The sequence below is a fragment of the Lacerta agilis genome, chromosome 4, assembly GCF_009819535.1.
Source record: "Lacerta agilis isolate rLacAgi1 chromosome 4, rLacAgi1.pri, whole genome shotgun sequence".
In the NCBI taxonomy this organism is placed as follows: Eukaryota; Metazoa; Chordata; class Lepidosauria; order Squamata; family Lacertidae; genus Lacerta; species Lacerta agilis.
Genome location: NC_046315.1, coordinates 45,135,690 through 45,157,009, shown reverse-complemented (window position 1 = coordinate 45,157,009; position 21,320 = coordinate 45,135,690). Strand labels below are relative to the sequence as shown.

At 38.7% G+C, this 21,320-nt stretch overlaps 1 protein-coding gene across 4 annotated transcripts in view; it reads right to left on the bottom strand.

Annotated features, from left to right (window-relative positions):
- The window catches only part of USP25 (ubiquitin specific peptidase 25), a 69,735-nt gene that overhangs the window by 20,794 nt on the left and 27,621 nt on the right, over nt 1-21,320 (bottom strand). For all 4 annotated transcript variants that reach the window (XM_033146851.1, XM_033146852.1, XM_033146853.1 and 1 more), the window contains exons 4-12: nt 19,809-19,932; nt 17,148-17,310; nt 13,527-13,613; nt 12,267-12,404; nt 6,888-6,964; nt 5,971-6,044; nt 4,955-5,103; nt 2,629-2,756; nt 788-883 (exon numbers count right to left, since the gene is read on the bottom strand). In XM_033146851.1, the coding sequence (XP_033002742.1) occupies nt 788-883; nt 2,629-2,756; nt 4,955-5,103; nt 5,971-6,044; nt 6,888-6,964; nt 12,267-12,404; nt 13,527-13,613; nt 17,148-17,310; nt 19,809-19,932 (1,036 nt within the window). The remainder of the gene's footprint in view (nt 1-787; nt 884-2,628; nt 2,757-4,954; nt 5,104-5,970; nt 6,045-6,887; nt 6,965-12,266; nt 12,405-13,526; nt 13,614-17,147; nt 17,311-19,808; nt 19,933-21,320) is intronic.

The window sequence follows — 21,320 nt, the reverse complement described above, 5'->3', positions numbered from 1 at the left end:
AAAATACTCTGGAACAGAGTTCATGCAATTATGTAGTCACTGCTGACTCACATTTTGCAATACAGGGGTTTGTTTGTTTACTCATATTCTACACTGACACGTGTGATTGTAGGAAAAAGTTTTAAGTTATTTCATCTGCTATGGATGACTTGCAGCTTGCACAGGGTTAGGTTCTGCGCACTGTGCGTAAAGCTGAAATTGCATATAGCTAGAATGACCCCAGAATCGCCGTTTTGTGACTATTAGTACCTTTCTGGAGCTGGCGGGCCAAGCGGGCCTTATGCCACACACAGGATGGAGAGGTTCAAAACTCCTTCTGTGAGGGAAAACCCCGGTGCGAAAAGAGCTTTTAGGCTCTCTGCCATGCACGAGTCTAATTTGGGTGATTGTGTGCTGTCCGGCCACCAAGTGTATATAGTGATTTGAGAGTAATTCTGGCTTATTTTTATGCCAGCAAACTCTTCTGTCTACCATGGTTGCAATAGGCCTGGAACACTTGGAAGTCAGTGCACACAAATACCTATGCATCCTACAGAATGTTGAGACAGATTGGACAGTGATCTGACTTGGTATAATGCAGTTTCCTGTGGTTTCACTACTATGGGGAAAAACCAATTTCAATAAAAGACCACTTTACCTATTTCTTATGACTCTAGAAAAAAAGTAGAATAAAGGCAAAATGAAAGAAATTCTGGGGAAATAATAATATAAGGGCAAAACAGGTTCGAATTTGTACATCTGAAATTTATCATGACTATTAATATCAGAATTTAAAAAAACATATTACCGTTCTAGTCTCTGCTGCAATATTGTGAGGTATTCTTTAAGTCTTTTTATTTCTTCCCGCTTTATTCGTGTAATTTCTCTGTTTTTGTGCATATATCTGTCAACAGAGGACAAATTTCTCAGTTTTACATTTCTGTAACAGGAGCACATAGCATCTGAACACTTTCTTGTAATAATTTAACAATATTTTGATATTGCAGACTTTCATAGAAAGAGATTCAAGACTGTTTTCTTGTTGCATGAAAAACAGGTGAATACATCAACTGGCTACTGATCATGGGAAAAAGTTATGTACACATACAGATACAGTATATATTTCTAAACTATTTTCCATTGTCAGATTCTAACTTAATTGTCTAGAACTAGTTACAGGTGGGTAGCCGTGCTGGTCTGCCATAGTCGAAACAAAATAGAAAATTCTTTCCAGTAGCACCTTAGAGACCAACTGAGTTTGTTCTTGGTATGAGCTTTCGTGTGCATGCACACGAAAGCTCATACCAAGAACAAACTCAGTTGGTCTCTAAGGTGCTACTGGAAAGAATTTTCTATTTTGTTTTGTCTAGAACTGTTATCGGAAAGCAAATTTTTAAAAACTTTAGGAAGGTCCCTCCTTCCCCTGGCATTAGGAATGTTACCACAAGCTGCAATCCTATTCACACTGACCTGGGAGTAAACCTTCTTGTACTCTTTGTGGCTTATTTCCAAGCACCTATGCAGAGAATTGTGCTATGATCTACCATTCTATTTTATCCTGAAGGTTCAAGATAGCCAACGATACTGCTTAATTCTACCAAGTGTAGAGAGATGCAGAGTAGACAATAGGCTCAGAACCATCATGCACTTGTCATCATCTACTATACCTTATCTGAAGAAGATATCACAACTATTTCTGACATGCACATTCTGGGTGAGCCTCGAGGCCAGTGGAAATAATGGGTCTTTCCCTGTCTCTCCCCCTTCTCTGATGCCCTTTGCAAATATTTTCTGGAATGTGTCCCAACCCTCTGGGGAAGATTTGGGGAAGGCAAGGTCTAAAGGGGGTAGAAAGGGAGGGGAAGTCCCACTGTGTCTGCTTGTGTGATGCTGAGTCTTGCCCTGAGACGCACTCTGAGTGTAGTGAAGTCTGTTAGGCAAGCCAGATGCCACAATTTTGTATCACCAACCTCTATCTCGAGCATCAGCTTCCTGTACCTTGAATCTATTTGTTCCCCTGAGGCACACAGCTTGCACTGAAGTGAATCAGAAAGTTTTATGAATTCGAGTCCAAGAATGATATTAACAGTACAAGCAATGTAATTAGAAGCCACAGCAGATGGAGGATGGAAATATTTGTATTAATGGCAGCATATTTACAATATTCATCTATTTGCAGATGAAGAAATATATTACTGCCATTAAAAAACCTGTTATAAAAACATTAAATGCCATTTGAGAACAAAATATGAGTTAAAGCTCACTCTGAGGAAAAGAAAACAATATAAATGTTTCCACCTCGCTGATTCTGGAAGTGCATTTTATTATACAGCTGATATTCAGCTGCGTTTATTTAATATATTCAACTCCTGCACTTACAAAAGTCTCAAAGCAGTGGCTTTGGTTCACATATATAGTGTAACCCTATGGAAAATTATCTGCGGGAAGCTCCATTGGACACAATAGGATTTAGTTCTGACAAAACATGCATAGGATTGACTTCTATCATTTCCACATGGGGAGCTGTAAAAACTTTTCACTGTGTAGAAACTAAAAAGTTAACATGTCAGATAATTGGCTGCTACTATCTACACGTTATAATTATTGTCCGTTATCTTTTGCAATATACTATTACACAAGCTTCTGTACCTGTCTAGGTATAGAACTTGAGGGAATTCTAATTTGTTGTGTATCTTCTCTGGTCTTCCCAAAGCCTGGTTGAATTCAAATCTTGAAAGCTCAAAGGTTAAGACAGGAGGAAGTTCAGTAAACCAGTGCTGAGGGGGGAAAAACACACAAAAAGAGTGAATTGTTAAGGAATATGCCTTTCGACTCTAATCATTCAAGTGGGGGGGGGGGCTATTTTAGGGAACAAATCAAAGTAAACTTTCCATGGCGCATCTTTTAGAGTTTTGTATCTAAAAAATAAATAAAATATTTGCTTTAGGTCAAACAATAAATATATATTATCAGGTTCCAGTATTCTATAATGCCAAGAGGTCTGTTCAGCATATGCTGAAAACAATGCAGCTGTGGGGGATCAAAAAGATCTATAGAAATTGAAACCACACAAGTTTAGTTACATTAAGGCTTGTGCACCCACTACATCAACCACTGAGACAAACACGCTGCTGTTAGGCTTTCTTCTAAAATAATCTTTCTTTCTTCCCTTCTTCAAGCTAAGTATTTTTTTAGGGCTCACTTTATAAGCACTGTAATAGTGCTATCACTACATTCACATTTAATTAAATGTTTTCCTTTGATTTAAAATCTGATGGCATCTTTTATTGCTGGTAATTGGTAACTGTACAGCAATGTATTCCAACATCATAATTACTTTCTTTTTAAAGTTTATTTACTACCACTGATAATTCTGTGAATTGAGATGTAGTGCAAAAAATTAAGTAGATTAAAATCCAAAAATAGCTTACTTTCCTATTTGAAAATTTGGAAAAGCATTGCACACTATCTTTGCTTTATTCATGTATTTAATCCAAACTACTGACCTTGGCATATAATAATCAAAATGTGTCAGATGCATATAATTTTGTAGTGTCTGCTTTTCTAGAAAATGAACAGATCTGCTCTCTTTATTCCAACTCACTAGGCTGAACTTTGCATTGAGAAACTCTTTGGAAAAGATGTTATCCTAGAACCTTAGAGAAGATCAGGACAAAAAATAAAAAATGAAAAACACAAAATGATGTTATCTACAAAGAAAGCCCAATAGTTCTGGAAAGATTTCTAGACATACCTGAGAAATTACCTCCTATTCACAAGGAAAACTCATTTTATAAAATTGATTTGCACATCTTCTCCAAGTAAGAAAGCTTTATAAGTATAAGGTTGAGTGAGAAGATACAATTATTATTATTATTTTATCTTCCTTCATTAAAAGTGAAAGTGTTTTCCATTCCATTTTAAAATGCTAGAATTTGGTTTTGTAGCAGAGAATTGTATCTTCTAAAACTTAAAAGTCAAGTGCAAGAGATGTTTCTTTATCTGAATACATGCAAAGGTGTGAAATCTTTACCCAAACTCTGCCTTGCTGTCAATTTGACACACATTCTAAAATTTTAGAATGTTTAGGACCATATATTAACAGGACATAAATCCACCATCTGCAAAGCATAAATGTATGAACATCCCTAGATCAGTGTTTTTCAACCTTTTTTGGGCAAAGGCACACTTGTTTCATGAAAAAAATCACGAGGCACACCACCATTAGAAAATGTTAAAAAATTTAACTCTGTGCCTATATTGACTATATATAAAGTAATTCTCTTGGATTTTTCAATTTTTCCCACGGCACACCAGGCAACATCTCGCGGCACACTAGTGTGCCGCGGAACAGTGGTTGAAAAACACTGCCCTAGATAGCCAATGATCCAGTCCTATTTCTCATACTGTTGACAAGTGGAAGATCCTGTTACACACCAGAAATATTTACTCTCATATTTCTACCAGGGCAATATGGAAATTTTGTGGTGTAAGAACCACTACCTGAAGATGACACTCTGAGTCCATAGAAAAGAATAAGCCGTATTTCCTACCTCCTGGATAGGAGATGTATTGCATAATTTAATTGACATAGTTTGATGCAATGAATCACTCAAGCATAAAGTTTACTGGGTTGCCAAGAGCAAGCATAATCTAAATCCAGATCGCCTTTCCAGTTCTGTGGCAAAAGATAAACTGTAGAACCAGTTGGAATGTACTAATTTAGATCAACTCATTTATTGAAATAATTAAAATGTTTCCAGCCAAACATTTCCTCTCTTGAGCTACCATGTCTAAATATTTTCTGAACTGGTGGTTATCCAAAAAAATATCTGAGATGAAAGTGGGCAAGTCTTATCAGCGTAAATAAATGACCTGCCAAAATGACTTGCATTTGTGCCATCTATATTTTAAACTAGGTCAGCTTCATGGAAACTGTTACCAACGTCTCTAGAAGTCCAAGCATATCACTCACCTCCTGGCCGGACTTCCCAGAATTTTCTGAGTGCAAGGATTCAATTTCCCCTTCTATCATGGCAGCTTCTAGGCACTCATGTAGATCTTTGAAGCCATTAACCTGAAGTGGGTACTGGCCAAACATCTCTGTATTTTCAAATTTCTTTCCTTATCAGAAGAGGGATGAGTTAAGATTTCAACAACGAACATTTATCATCATATACACTATGAAGATGCATTTTATTTTATAGCAGCTCTTAAAGTTGCTTATAAAACGAACTCACTTATCTGCATGCTATGTGAAATGTCTGTTGTGAGCTATGCAGCAGGAGGCTGTGCTCTGGAGAGTGGAAAAGCAAGAAGGAAAACCTCCTTTTTATCCCCCTAAAACATCCTGACACTGTGCAGAGAGGAGGAGCGCATTTAAGCCTTACAGCACACTTCCCCTCAACCCTAATCACTCCCCACTTTTTCCAGGTTACCTACTCCTAGTGGTTAGGGGCCGAGCAGGCCAATTTCCTCTTCCTCTTCTCCCTAACTCCAGTCCCCCACCCACAGCAGTCCACTATTGTTACATCATGAAGCCCCATATATAGGAGGACTTCCCCACTGATCTCAAGTGGCAAGGGTAGCTCTGGAAGTATGGGAGTATGTTGGCAGACCTACCCAGCACCGATACTAAGCCTGATGCCTTGTAAACAGATGCACCACCTTTTAGCTTTCAGTTTGAACGAGATACTGCCCAACAAAATTCTGCTGCACTTACACACCATTATCTGGAGTATTTAGAATGTTTTCCCTATATTTTCACTTCACTGCTTCTATACACAGAGAGACTCGTACGCACTATTTTTGTTCATCATTAACATTTTGATTAGAGAGAAGATAAGCCGTCCAGAGTGGCTGGGGAAACCCAGCCAGTTGGGTGGGATAGAAATAAATAAATTTATTATTATTATTATTATTATTATTATTATTATTATTATTATTATTATTATTATTAAACTTAAGACTGTTCCCACTCAAGAGCAGTACCTTCAAGAACTCCAACTGCTAGAAACCGCCCATAAAACAGCTCTACCATCGGGTTCTTTGGCTTTTCTCCATCCCTAAAAATACAATGATTAAAAAAACACACAAGAATTACAAGAGACTTCTGTTTCAGTGTATCTGAAGAAGTGTGCATGCACACGAAAGCTCATACCAGGAACAAACTCAGTTGGTCTCTAAGGTGCTACTGGAAAGAATTTTCGATTTTGTTAAGAGTAATCTGCTTCAAGAAAATGTAAAAAGTCTGCATTCAACAGAGCCAACACTTATTTTATTGACCCTATTTTATTGACCCATATGCTTTTAAAAGAACCAGGAGAATCTGAGGTGTGTGATTTTTTAAAATAAAATGTATTGTTATTAATTTATTTGGTGTGTATCCTGATTTTTCAAGCAGAGTCCACAAAGTGGCTGATAATAATAAATTACAACAGCTTCGCTATAGATATTACACTTAAAGCAAGCAAAAAGCCAAAATTTACACATGGAGGATGCACAGTTCCTCTAAATACAGGGAAGCAGAACAAGGGACAATGCCAAGCTGACCCAGGGGCTGGTGGATGATGGTTCTTTCCTCATCTCCTTCCTCTACCCCCAGCTCTGTCACAGGGCAGTTCTTCACATGGCTGACTTGTGGGGAGGGGGCAAAAAGAAAATAGGTGATGCCATCTTTGCTTGCCCTCCTCTCTCTCTTTCTTGATATTACATGGCTGCTGTAATCACATTTAATCTGTACTGCCACTATTGGAAATTATTTTAAATTTATTTTTCTAAGAATAAATGAGAAGCACATTTAGATTCCCGAGGGTAAAATTTTGAGCAAACTCCTTCTTCTTCAAGTAACAAAACTTGTCCTACAGGAAATCAGAAGATACTGCTGGTTTCTTAAAATGACTACTTACTGTTCCTCTTCAGCTTTTATTTGGAAGGCATCCTCTAACCAGTCTAATAATTTGTGTGTGAATTCACTGACATCTTGCTGTTGAGAGAGCAAACAAATACACATTCAAATCTAGTAGTCAAGAAAATATTGTATTCATCAGCTATGATACTTGTACATATTAATTTTCCTATGGCTAAAATAATGGGAAGCTCACTGTATTGTGTAAACTGCTGTGCAAACACAGGACAGCAGTGGGTCCAAATACCTTCCAAAGGGCTTTTGGCTATTAAGCAGTATTAAAGTAGTTGGCATTTTCCCATACAGTGGTACCTCGGGTTACAGACGCTTCAGGTTACAGACTCCGCTAACCCAGAAATAGTACCTCGGGTTAAGAACTTTGCATCAGGATGAGAACAGAAATCATGCTCTGGCGGTGTGGTGGCAGCAGCGGGAGGCCCCATTAGCTAAAGTGGTACCTCAGGTTAAGAACAGTTTCAGGATAAGAACAGACCTCCAGAACAAATTAAGTTCTTAACCTGAGGTAGGTAGGTAGGTAGGTTTATTTCGGCCATGTGGCCCATATCACATCATAAAACACATTCATCATAATACACACAGAGTAAAACAGTTTAACAAACTTAAACAATACAGTACGAAAACAATTTTAAAACAACCCATTTGCACCCTTCCATCTAAATCACACTGAGATCTGAGTAGTCCAACTGAACTAGTTTTTTTAAAATTAAAATAAAAATCTGTTAAAAATTAATTTATCAGCTATTTTATCGCCCCAATTGTTGTTGTTCAGTCGTTCAGTCGTGTCCGACTCTTCGTGACCCCATGGACCAGAGCACGCCAGGCACGCCTATCCTTCACTGCCTCCCGCAGTTTGGCCAAACTCATGTTAGTAGCTTCGAGAATACTGTCCAACCATCTCATCCTTTGTCGTCCCCTTCTCCTTGTGCCCTCCATCTTTCCCAACATCAGGGTCTTTTCCAGGGAGTCTTCTCTTCTCATGAGGTGGCCAAAGTACTGGAGCCTCAACTTCAGGATCTGTCCTTCTAGTGAGCACTCAGGGCCGATTTCCTTGAGAATGGATAGGTTTGATCTTCTTGCAGTCCATGGGACTCTCAAGAGTCTCCTCCAGCACCATAATTCAAAAGCATCAATTCTTCGGCGATCAGCCTTCTTGATGGTCCAGCTCTCACTTCCGTACATTACTACTGGGAAAACCATAGCTTTAACTATACGGACCTTTGTTGGCAAGGTGATGTCTTTGCTTTTTAAGATGCTGTCTAGGTTTGTCATTGCTTTTCTCCCAAGAAGCAGGCGTCTTCTAATTTCGTGACTGCTGTCACCATCTGCAGTGATCATGGAACCCAAGAAAGTGAAATCTCTTACTGCCTCCATTTCTTCCCCTTCTATTTGCCAGGAGGTGATGGGACCAGTGGCCATGATCTTAGTTTTTTTGATGTTGAGCTTCAGACCATATTTTGCGCTCTCCTCTTTTACCCTCATTAAAAGGTTCTTCAATTCCTCCTCACTTTCTGCCATCAAGGTTGTATCATCAGCATATCTGAGGTTGTTGATATTTTTTCCGGCAATCTTAATTCCGGTTTGGGATTCATCCAGCCCAGCCTTTCGCATGATGAATTCTGCATATAAGTTAAATAAGCCGGGAGACAATATACAGCCTTGTCGTACTCCTTTCCCAATTTTGAACCAATCAGTTATTCCATATCCAGTTCTAACTGTAGCTTCTTGTCCCACATACAGATTTCTCAGGAGACGGATGAGGTGATCAGGCACTCCCATTTCTTTAAGAACTTTCCATAGTTTGCTGTGGTCCACACAGTCAAATGCTTTTGCGTAGTCAATGAAGCAGAAGTAGATGTTTTTCTGGAACTCTCTAGCTTTCTCCATAATCCAGCGCATGTTTGCAATTTGGTCTCTGGTTCCTCTGCCCCTTCGAAATCCAGCTTGCACTTCTGGGAGTTCTCGGTCCACGTACTGCTTAAGCCTGCCTTGTAGAATTTTAAGCATAACCTTGCTAGCGTGTGAAATGAGTGCAATTGTGCGGTAGTTAGAGCATTCTTTGGCACTGCCCTTCTTTGGGATTGGGATGTAAACTGATCTTCTCCAATCCTCTGGCCACTGCTGAGTTTTCCAAACTTGTTGGCATATTGAGTGTAGCACCTTAACAGCATCATCTTTTAGGATTTTAAATAGTTCAGCTGGAATATCATCACTTCCACTGGCCTTGTTGTTAGCGAGGCTTTCTAAGGCCCATTTGACTTCACTCTCCAGGATGTCTGGCTCAAGGTCAGCAACCACACTACCTGGGGTGTATGAGACATCTATATCTTTCTGGTATAGTTCCTCTGTGTATTCTTGCCACCTCTTCTTGATGTCTTCTGCTTCTGTTAGGTCCTTTCCACTTTTGTCCTTAATTGTGGTAATCTTTGTACGAAATGTTCCTTTCATATCTCCAATTTTCTTGAACAGATCTCTGGTTTTTCCCATTCTGTTATTTTCCTCTATTTCTTTGCATTGCTCGTTTAAAAAGGCCCTCTTGTCTCTCCTTGCTATTCTTTGGAAATCTGCATTCAATTTCCTGTATCTTTCACTATCTCCCTCGCATTTTGCTTGCCTTCTCTCCCCCGCTATTTTTAAGGCCTCATTGGACAGCCACTTTGCTTTCTTGCATTTCTTTTTCATTGGGATGGTTTTCGTTGCTGCCTCCTGTATAATGTTACGAGCCTCCATCCACAGTTCTTCAGGCACTCTATCCACCAAATCTAAGTCCTTAAACCTGTTTTTCACTTCAACTGTGTATTCATAAGGAATTTGATTTAGATTGTATCTTACTGGCCCAGTGGTTTTTCCTACTTTCTTCAGTTTAAGCTGGAATTTTGCTATAAGAAGCTGATGATCAGAGCCACAGTCAGCTCCAGGTCTTGTTTTTGCTGAGTGTATAGAGCTTCTCCATCTTTGGCTGCAGAGAATATAATCAATCTGATTTCGATGTCGCCCATCTGGTGATGTCCATGTGTAGAGTCGTCTCTTGTGTTGTTGGAAAAGAGTGTTTGTGATGACCAGCTTGTTCTCCTGACAGAACTCTATTAGCCTTTGCCCTGCTTCATTTTGAACTCCAAGGCCAAACTTGCCAGTTGTTCCTTTTATCTCTTGACTCCCTACTTTAGCATTCCAATCCCCTATAATGAGAAGAACATCCTTCTTTGGTGTCATTTCTATAAGGTGTTGTAAGTCTTCATAGAATTGGTCAATTTCAGTTTCTTCAGCACTGGAAGTTGGTGCATAAACTTGGATTACTGTGATGTTAAAAGGACTGCCTTGGATTCGTATCGAGATCAATCTATCATTTTTGAAATTGCATCCCAGTACAGCTTTCGCCACTCTTTTGTTGACTATGAGGGCCACTCCATTTCTTTTACGGGATTCCTGCCCGCAGTAGTAGATATGATAGTCATCTGAACTGAATTCGCCCATTCCCGTCCATTTTAGTTCACTGATGCCTAGGATGTCAATGTTTATTCTTGCCATCTCATTTTTGACCACATCCAGCTTACCAAGGTTCATGGTTCTTACATTCCAGGTTCCTATGCAATACTTTTCTTTACAGCATTGGACTTTCCTTTCGCTTCCAGGCATATCCGCAACTGAGTGTCCTTTCGGCTTTGGCCCAGCCGCTTCATCAGCTTTGGATCTACTTGTACTTGTCCTCCGCTCTTCCCCAGTAGCATGTTGGACGCCTTCCGACCTGAGGGGCTCATCTTCCAGCGTCATATCTTTTATATGCCTGTTGTCTTTGTCCATGGAGTTTTCTTGGCAGGGATACTGGAGTGGGTTGCCAGTTCCTCCTCCAGGTGGATCACATTTGGTCCAAACTCTCCACTATGACCTGTCCATCTTGGGTGGCCCTGCACGGCATAGCTCATAGCTTCCCTGAGTAATTCAAGCCCCTTCGCCACGACAAGGCAGTGATCCATGAAGGGGATCGCCCCAATAATAGGTCTTAATTATTTTCTGCATTGTCATAAATCGGAAGAGAACCATTCCTCTTCTTTGTAAATAGCACATTAGTCAAAAACCTAGCAACCATATGGGTTCTATTTGGTTCCTCATCATTTAATAAGTAGATTAATTTAGCATCCTGAGTTCCATCTTGGGTTTTCTTCAAAAGTGGAACCAAAAATTTGGACCGAGCTGCCGAATGAATTGGACAGCAAAAAAATATATGCTGTAAGGATTCTGTGGAACCAGTATTACAGTCGCAAAGGGGGGAGATTTGACCATTGGAAAGTCTATTGCTCAAAACATTTGATGGGAAAACATTAAATCTGGCTTTTAAGAAGGCATACCTATACCTCACAACAGAGAGATTGGTTAAGTAGTGTGGTCACAACAGAGAGATTAGTTAAGTAGTGTGGCCTATTACCACCAAAGAAACTTAGGCCTGAGATAATACTGTACTAGCTTACTTTTCAACAGCTTATTGATATTAAAAATAAAATAAAATTGTAAACTGCTGCGATTTACAATCAAGTGGTATGTAATATTTTATTAAATAAATAAATGAATTGTAAAGGGTGGCGATTGGCAAATCAGCATTGAGATTATTTTTACAAATCAAGTGATACATACATTTTCTGAAATAAATGAATATATATATAAATAAAATAGTCCTACTCAGAGTATGCCCATTTAAGTTAATGGAAACGGCAAACTTAGGTTCATTCATTTCTGAGTAAGTTAGGTTGAATATAGCCCGAAGAATCAGATTCAATTCCACTACTATATTACAAACTGATATTTTGCTTTACAAATTTAGCTCTGTAGGCAGAAATAATAGCCTGCTGCAACCGTTATTGACTTCTCCATCTTCTGTAGGGCTCTGTGTCTATTAAGAGTGAAACCATAGCAGCTTCAGTGAATAGCAAACACAGTGCCAGTCCTTCAGATGCACTTATAGCATGGCAAGATGTTTTCTGTTACCTATTTCCTAGAGATTCCATTATTCTAATATAACCCAAGATAAATACCAATTTATATAAATGAGGGACTTCAGCAGTTGAATAACTGAACTTCTATCCTTGGTACAGATGTGCATCCAGTAAGAAAATTATTACTTACTATTTGAAAACCCCAGAACATAAAATTGAAATAAAATTAAAAAGTGTATATGAAGTCCAGGATGTATTAATAGGTACAAAGACCGTGCAATTATCAGAATGCATAATATTTGATCACAGCAGGTTAAGTGTGGTTTGTCTCATAGTGAAGTAGCAGAAATTACACACACCATGTTTGTATGCTTGGTTCAACTATAATTTGTATGGTTATTTCTATTCAAAATAAGATAGAATATTAACATTACCTGCTGAGAGTCATTAGATTTGAATGCATCTTTAAGGATTTCCACAGCTCTTGATGGATCAACATATTTTCTTTTGGAGCCAAAAAGAAGTGCAAATAAGTATCTTAGCTCACGCATAAAAGGCAAATTTCTATTTTCCTGTGTACAAAATAAACAAAAAGTTAGCAGGTTGGTTTTTTATACTTTATATTGCCTTTTATTATAATTTCTGAATTACTGCAATAACAATCATAACCTTGTCTCTCAAAAAATGACTAAACATATTCTCGGAGGGGGGGGGGGACAGCTCAATGAATGACTACTACTACCAAAAATCCAATAACAGTTGTACCGTTCCACAGAAAGGGGATTGATGGCCTAGATAAACCAAGGCACCAGTTATACTACTGTCAAATGATACATTATAAGAGCTAGTCCTCTGCCATGAGGCAAACCCCTATCTTCCCTTTAACTATCCCAGGATTCCCATGCATTAAATAGGTAATAGTTACACATATATTGGTATCTTAAACCCCTGGAAAGGTCACCAATGATCTGCACAGCATGGCACCACAAGTCACTAGAAGTGATGGAAATGAAAATGAAGACTTCCCTCAACCCTTGAAGTTCAATTCTATTATCTGCAACAAAGCTAGTTTTACTTGCTTGCCTTTAAATGCAAAGTAAAATTCGCTTTGCTGAAAGTCTGCAGCATTATCAAGAACTTAGATGCCTCTCTGTAGGCCTTAGAATGTACTGAAAAAAACACCCCTGCCTCCTTCCCTACAGACCTCTTGGGCATTAAGATTGGCAGAGGGAAGTCCTCAGAAGTTCAGGAGGTGGCAGCCTGGGAGAGCCTCTATAGCAGTCCCTAAGAGGTTGAATTTCCTCCCCACAGATGTGCATCAGGCATCTTCATATTATGTTGTATGCTGAAGATGTACTCCTTTATGCTGGCCTTTGACAACCAAGATAATTATCGATTAGGTCCCACCATATTCTCATGGCTGTAATTTGTTTTAACTGATTTTAGTAATGCATTTTTGAATTGTTGTAAACCACATTGAGATCTCACAGTTAAGGGCAGGTAAGAAAACTAATAAATAATAGTTTTCATTGCCTACAGTGCTAATGTTGTACACTGCTGAATATGACCCTTTCCACACAATTATTTCAATACCACATCTGAATTTTCCCAAACTGGGACAAAACACAGTGGGGTATTATGCATTAGGAAAAGCATTATGTTAGTCTATTGATAATGCATATTTCTACTTATACCTTTTGGTTTCGGGGCAGATCTTGAGCGCCGGCAGGAGGACTATAATTCAAGACTAGCCTTCGGAAATCCAGAAGATTAAATAACGACTGAAAAAGAAAAGGCATTTTATATAACCTTTTAAAATTGCAGATCATTTAATGTGTTTGGTATTTACACTTTAACATACTTAAAAATTTAGCAGAAGTACGGAACTGGTTTGTGGGTTGTAGCCCATATGGAGTGCCTTGTATGCTTTTTGCTTTATTCTGAAAAGCTCTGTGAAGAAATCACTTTTCTCCAACTGTATTTTCTGAGAGTTTTTTTCTCTTAAAAGGAATGGATGAAGGTATTCAAAATGTGGAATGTAAATGGTTCATTGTACTGTATAAACAATACATGCATTCTCTGGGAACTGTAAGATAGCCAGTATCAGAACCTGCAGGTTGCTGACAAGAGTTAACCAACAGTAGAGATTTTTACTTGTCCAGTTAGAGATCCTGTCTCACCCTGTTGGAGTACAGCTGTGGACATGAGGAGGGGAAATCCTACCCATACTGTATTTTAAAAGATAGTTGGAGGGCATTGCAAATGCAGCTTCAACATACCCTCTGGTCATATACTATGCTTAACAATCTTCATATGCCCAAGCTCTTCGGAATATTTAACATATCAAACCTTAAGTGTTGTTCCTTTTTTCTGAACACATTTATACAAGCTCCCAGCTTTTCAAAACTAATTTCAAATGTCTCACTGTTCTGGTTTGAGACTGCTGCTTTCTGCCAAGTCTACACTGACATCAAGTGCCATGGTAACGAGCTATACATAAAAACCTTTACGAATAGCAGCTTCCTAGCAACACACCAGTTCTAGCTCACAGCTGACGGGGGAAAGGTCCATGGGGGGGGGGGGGAGTCATTTAAAGAAGTTAGACATACAACTCAAACGCCTGCAAATTTACTAAGAACCAAATCACGCTATGCCCAAGTGTACTCACTCTTGGGTAATTGTGCAAAGGACAGCAGCCTTAAAGGCATCTGAATTAAGTGGCAGCAGTACTCAGAGCCACTTCAAACATTACAAAGTCTTGCAGTTCTCCCTCTTCCACTTTCTACCATTGCACAGAGTGCAGGACTAACTAGCTGAGACCCAAATGGTTTCTGAATCTCGATTTGGGTCAACCCTACAAATAGCATTTTAGATACTACTGAAGAGGCAAGGTGAAAGAAGGCTGGAGGTGCTCATGCTTCTTCCTTGTTTGGGGGGTTATAACGGATTCAGGGATACAACACATAAAAGAGTCAATGGCAATGTAACATTTGGCATCAATACTACTGCTGCTGGCTGAATCATACTTAGCTTTCACAAAAACTATGGCATTAAAGGGAAGGGCACAGACCACACAAAAAGCACGTTCTACAATATGTTACAGCTGAGACGGTGGGAGAGCTTCATGGGAGTCTATGCACTGCTTAAAAGGGTGGCAAATGATTAGAAAAGAACCAAGGAGATTCATGCCAGATATTTTTATATTCTGATTAATGAACATGCTGTTAACTGAAGATGTGTTACTGTTATTGATTTTAGAACTATGCAGGACAAAAAAAGGATGAAAAGTACTAGAAAAAAATAAAAGGGCTAAATAAATCTCGGGATATAGATATTCTATTCTACAAACTTTAAGAAGCAGATTTTATTATGGCTTTGAGTGGGGGTCTTGGGGTCTTCATATTTAGTATGCTCACTTATAGATGCACTGCTGAAATATATTTTAAAAATCACCTTCAGTGCTGAAGCTAGCATGCATGGAAGTTGTATGGAATTTAAGTTTCCAGAAAATATTGTATCCACAAAGAGATTTGTGTTACCACACGGTCAAAAAGAACGTTCAAAACAACTTTGCTTTTCTGGCAAATGATACTGACTGAACAAAAATAAACTTTTGGCTTAAGATGCAAATGGTGGAAACCAAAGAAATGATCCATAAAAAGACAATATCAATATAGCCAAACTTTTATTAGAACTAGTATTGAAAGGGAAATTTGCTACAGCAGTGTAAGATCTGTTTTCGTTTCACCGTAGTACTATACCACACAGCAGCACGTCATTGATTAATGAAAGCAACATTGCACATTGTTGACCTCTTATTAAAATGTGTCAGATTTCAAAAGACCCCTAGGGAAAGCATGAAATATTGTCCCACAGTGGATGCAATCTAAGGAGCCTATCAATCCTGTGGTTAAATAAATACTGTAGTAGGTAATGTCCAAATTTATCCCACATGAAGTCAACGAGGATGCTAACTTGAAACATAATCTGTTTTGGTTGTCAAACAAAACAGATAAACTTAAGAATCTGTATTTCTGTCACTACAAAATTGTAATGTATCAAACCTAGCATTTTGATAGCAATTTTAAGGCAATCATCTTATTTCAAATTTGTTCCATGTATGTGGTAGATAGCAGCCAATATAATATGACTAAGAGGTATAAAGTTGCATATGGGTGACATTAATATGAGATCACAAGACTAAGGTCAGTTTTCAAGCCTCTTGACGAGATTAAATTTCCACTACTTGGACATGCACAACTACTGGAAATATGGTCTATTGTAAGCATTAAGGAAAACTAGGATTTGAAAAGTTCATTCGTCCTCTATTTGATTGGCGTAACACCATCACAGAGGAGTAGAAAAGAAGGACTACATAAAGGTGAAAAGGATCACCCAAATGTCTACAAGGAGATACTCCAGCACATACTGTGGTTTTATCACAGGGTTTCATGGAATTGTAGAATTGGAAAGGACCCTGAGGAACATCTAGTTCAACCCCCTGCAATGCAGGAAAATGCAGCTGTCCCATACGGGGTGGAACCTGCCTCCATGCTGTGTGTCATAAAACTTGTATTGTTCCAGGGGCCTTCCTAGTGTCCATACAGGAGTGCCACATGCGTTTCACAAAGCGAAGAAGATGATGAAGATGATGATGATGATGATGAAGAAGAAGAAGAAGAATTTGGATTTGGTATCCCACTTTATCACTACCCTAAGGAGTCTCAAATCGGCTAACATTCTCCTTTCCCTTCCTCCCCCACAGCAAACACTCGGTGAGGTGAGTGGGGCTGAGAGACTTCAGAGAAGTGTGACTAGCCCAAGGTCACCCAGCAGCTGCATGTGGAGGAGCAGGGACACAAACCCAGTTCACCAGATTACGAGTCCACCGCTCTTAACCACTATACCACACTAAGTCAAGCCAACAGTTTGGATGAAGCCGAACTAATTCATTAACTTATTCATTTTAATGCTTGATGCTTTATTATGTTTTTAGATGTGCTGTAAGCCGCCCAGAGAGGCGAAGGAAACCCAGCCAGATGGACAGGGTATTCTTCTCCTTCTTCTTCATCATCATCATCACATGCTTATCCTTTTAATAGTCAATATTTATTTAGCATAAATCACGTACTGTAGTGATAAATCTAATGGCAAATTGAAGTGTAGATAATACTGAACATTTTCTGATGCTTCGTCTTATGTTTCTGCACAGCATGTTCTTTGTGTGTTAAATCAGTTACGTGTATCTCCAGTATACATTGGTGCTTAGTACATACCATTGTTCAATTTTTTACTTAAGTGTATAAATCCTCTACCTGTATAACTGCACTGAACCAGCATGTATTGCCAACGTTTTTCAATCCCACCGGACAATTATCTTGACGTTTTCTATCATACGGATTTGGAGAGTCACTCCACACTTCCGGATGTGTCCTTTTCAGAGTTGCTTTGTTTTCTGCTATGCTGGCTTCTAAAACTCTTAGAAATCAATGGAAATAATGAGAAAATGGAAAGTAAGCAACAATATATTAAGATCATGTCATAACGGGAAACACAACAGCTCAGAAACTTAGGATACATCAGTACAGATTTTTCCAACAAATAATGATTATGCAACTGGGCTTATATTGAGCAATTTTATTTTATTTATTTATTTATTAAATTTCTATACGTCATCTGATCTGCATGCATATGTTCTGTGCGTAAGAATGTGGGCTGGCCACACCCACTGCTACCAAGTGGCCCCTGGAAGGTTAGCCAAGGGTGAATGAGGCCCTTATGCAATAATAAATTTGTTGGCCTTTCAGCTGCGATAAGACTTTCTTGTTAAATACATACATATCCTTTATTTGACCGATAGTCAGAAGACACATTTCTCAATACAAAACTATACAACTAAAAAAAAAAAAATCAGAAGAATACACAAATAAAATAGGACAGCACTAGTAAACCTTATACAGATAACCCACATCAAGGCATTTGATTTTAGGCTTCCGACACTTGAGCGCCAGGAAGAGGAATTTAGCCACAGATAAGGCTGTTTTCTTGTTAAAGTTGCTATCTAGTGGCATATAGGCTTAATACAACTATCACCTCTTATTCAAGTATATTTAAAAAACCATTTTTGATTTGAACCAGAGCACTGCATTTCTACAATATTTAGACCTATCTCCGTGTTATAAAGCTTGAATTAAACCTTCTGTAGTAAAGAATCATGAAGGAGAATTGTGTTAACATTTTATAAGGAGATACCATCACTGCTTTGTAAACTGCTGTGAGGAATTTTTTTTGTTTTTTACATACAAGTGGCATATATATTTTATAAAATAAATAAAACTATAAAATGTGATGGTGACAACCTGGTTTACTTTGACTTTAAAACTAGCACATAGCTCCCTACCATAGGATTACCATAACATATACAGTGGTGCCCCGTTAGACGAAAATAATTCGTTCTACGAGTGTCTTCGTAGAGCGAATTTTTCGTCTAGCGAAGCGCCAATGCAGAGCAGAGGTTTTCGCGACAAAAGGGGAAAAAAATTCCGTCTTGCGAGGCAGCCCCATTGACATTTTCATCTTGCGGGGCAGCCTTCCGCTAGCGAATGCCATTCGTCTAGCGAGTTTTTCGTCTAGCGAGGCATTCGTCTAGCGGGGCGCCACTGTAGTTGCAAATTGAATTTTCTAAAGCCTACGTTTCTTTTCATAGAACTTACTTCTTCCCTAGAATACCATCTAGTGTCCTTTAAGAAAATATACAATGGAATTCCCAAGAGGTATACATCAGTACTCAGGAAGCATACTTTAAAACCCCAAGACAAGGCAAGTCCTAGTTGAATACTACTCACTTGGAACAAAGATACAAAGGACATCCAGAAATAACAAATGTAAGCAGACAGCACGCACATCATGGCAAAAGTAATAGTAAGTTATGTCAGAAACTTTGTGCATATAATACTCAAAGACATGAAAATTTCACACATGTTGCTTTGTTGTTCAGTATAGCAACAATGATACTCTGCAAATGTTTTATTATAAGTTTTAATGTTATTAATGTCATCATTTCAATGTTTATATATTTGTTTTAGCTATTTATTCTTTACAGGAACCAAAGGCTAATTGATGTTGACATCCAGACCAGATGTTCATCTAATCCAGCATCCTGTTTCCCATAAAAGTAAAACAGATGCTTCAAGAAGGTCTGCCAGCAGGGAATTAAGGCAGCAGCCCCTACATGCTTTTGTCTCAAGCAACTAGTCCACAGGTGCATACTGCATCTGAACATGGGAGATGTTATTTAGGTATTAGTCATTGATAGCGCAGGAATTTGCCCAATTCCAATTTTAATTACAATTTGAAACCATGCAAAATATGGAGCATTTTTAGGTGACATCTAAGTGACTGAATGGGTCTGTCTTTTAAGGGCACAGAAGCATATGGAGGAAGGGGAAGAAAACAGAACCAAGCATGAAGAAGAAGTAGGGAGTGGGCAGCCTCCACTTAAAGCAGGAGTGGCTGACATGTGGTTCTCCAGATGTTGCTTAACTATAACTCTTATCAGCCAGCATGATGCAATAGCTGGAAGGTTAAAAGTTAGGCATCCCTGACTGAAAGATACATTGCTGGTGCCTGAGGTATATTACAAGCATTATAAATAATTCCACATGTGGTATACTATGGTATACTAATTTTGAAGACCATAATATAAGTGGAAGCTTGCAGCAGCAACCAGTGCCAAAACAGCAAATTGCTGGATGTGGCTGTCACACACAGAGCCATAATAAATTTTAATACTGAAATATCTCAGATAAAGTTTAATGTCAAATTCACCTTCACAAACTCTTCTCTGAAGAATTACAAAAATAGGTAGATCTAACAAATTCACACGTATGGAGAGTGATTTTTAATATCTAGAGCACACCGCAACAAAGAAACTATCATACATAAAGAAAATTAATATTTGATTCTTATTTGCTTACCTGCTAATGGCTTGTTCCTCATCTGTTATGCCAGTCTCCCTGAATGCCCTGTTTGATTCCTCCAAACTGAGAGCAATTGCTCTCTGAAGATCATCTTTATCATCCCCTGTGAGATCAATCACATCTGAAATGCAAAAATGCATTTCTCAAAATTAAAAATGCAACAGAATGAAAAGCAAACCCACTACAGATAACTCAAAGCTAGTTTATACCAACATTTGCTACCGTGTTTCTCCTAAAATAAGACACCGTCTTATATTTTTTTTCGCTCAACAAAACACAGTATGGCTTATTTTCAGGGGATGTCTTATTTTAACCGTGTCGCATCGGTACGCTGCATAGCCACGCCTCTCCAGGCTGTTTTAATGGGAGGTACCACGTCACTATGGCTTATTTTCGGGGTATGGCTTATTTTTGGGGAACGGCTTATATTTCGCAAATGCATAGAAATCCTGCTATGTCTTATTTTATGGCTATGTCTTATTTTAGGAGAAACAGGGTAGCTTCATTCTCTGAACATTCTATTCTACACTAGCATTAAAGATTGGCCATATGTGGACAATCATCCATGTAGTTATCATCCATGACTTATGAAGCTATGAATTAGTGAGTGGTGTGATGGTATGCTCCTCCCTCATCTTATCTCATGCTGGTTTCGGAACCATGGTACAGGCTTGGGTGAATCTGGGTTTACTGTCCCTGACAATCCAAGCCAGGATCTCCACAAGGAAAACCAGTACACAATGGAAGAAAGGAAAAGGGGAGGACCAGAGGAGGAGCATGTGGCCACGACTTCATAAACAATGGCTTGTGAAACCTCAGTTGATTATCCAATACAACCAGTGAAATAATATTTCCCTAGAGTGTATAAATACATCAATTTCTGACATTTAAAAAAAAATCTAACCAGGTAATAAATCCAATTTGGGCTGCAGCTCAGCTTATTAGCTGAAACGAATTTCAAACTACCAGGTTTGTTCAGAACCTGGTAACCATAGATTTGTGGTTTGGAAATAATGGGAAACTATAGTTTATTATCCTATAAACACCTGCAGTACTCAAGGAAGGAAGGGGACGGTACCAGGATGTAATGTGCAGGTATAATGCTCATGCATATCTTGGTCTAATAAGCTGGGATGTGCATGTATGACCAGATCATATTATACAGTGGTCAGTAAAGGTCAAGGTGGTTGTTCTAATAACATAGGAAAGCCGGTCATCTGCAGGTTCTGGTGATCTGAACAGCGTCATGCCCACAAAACTGCTCAAAAATATGTGCTAATGGTTAGGTTGCTAAAAAACTAGAGGCTGCAGACCATCAGCTTTCCACACAGAATGCTTCATATATTTAGAGATGGAAAACAAGGTAGCTTTAAGCAGCTGCCGTCACACTGTTTGGAGTTTGTCTACTTCTCTCCTAGGTGTGTTCCAAGGAAATAAGTCTTTCATTTCCTTTATTTTAACAAGAACGCTATCATTACAATTCAGACAATACTATCCATTGCTAAATGT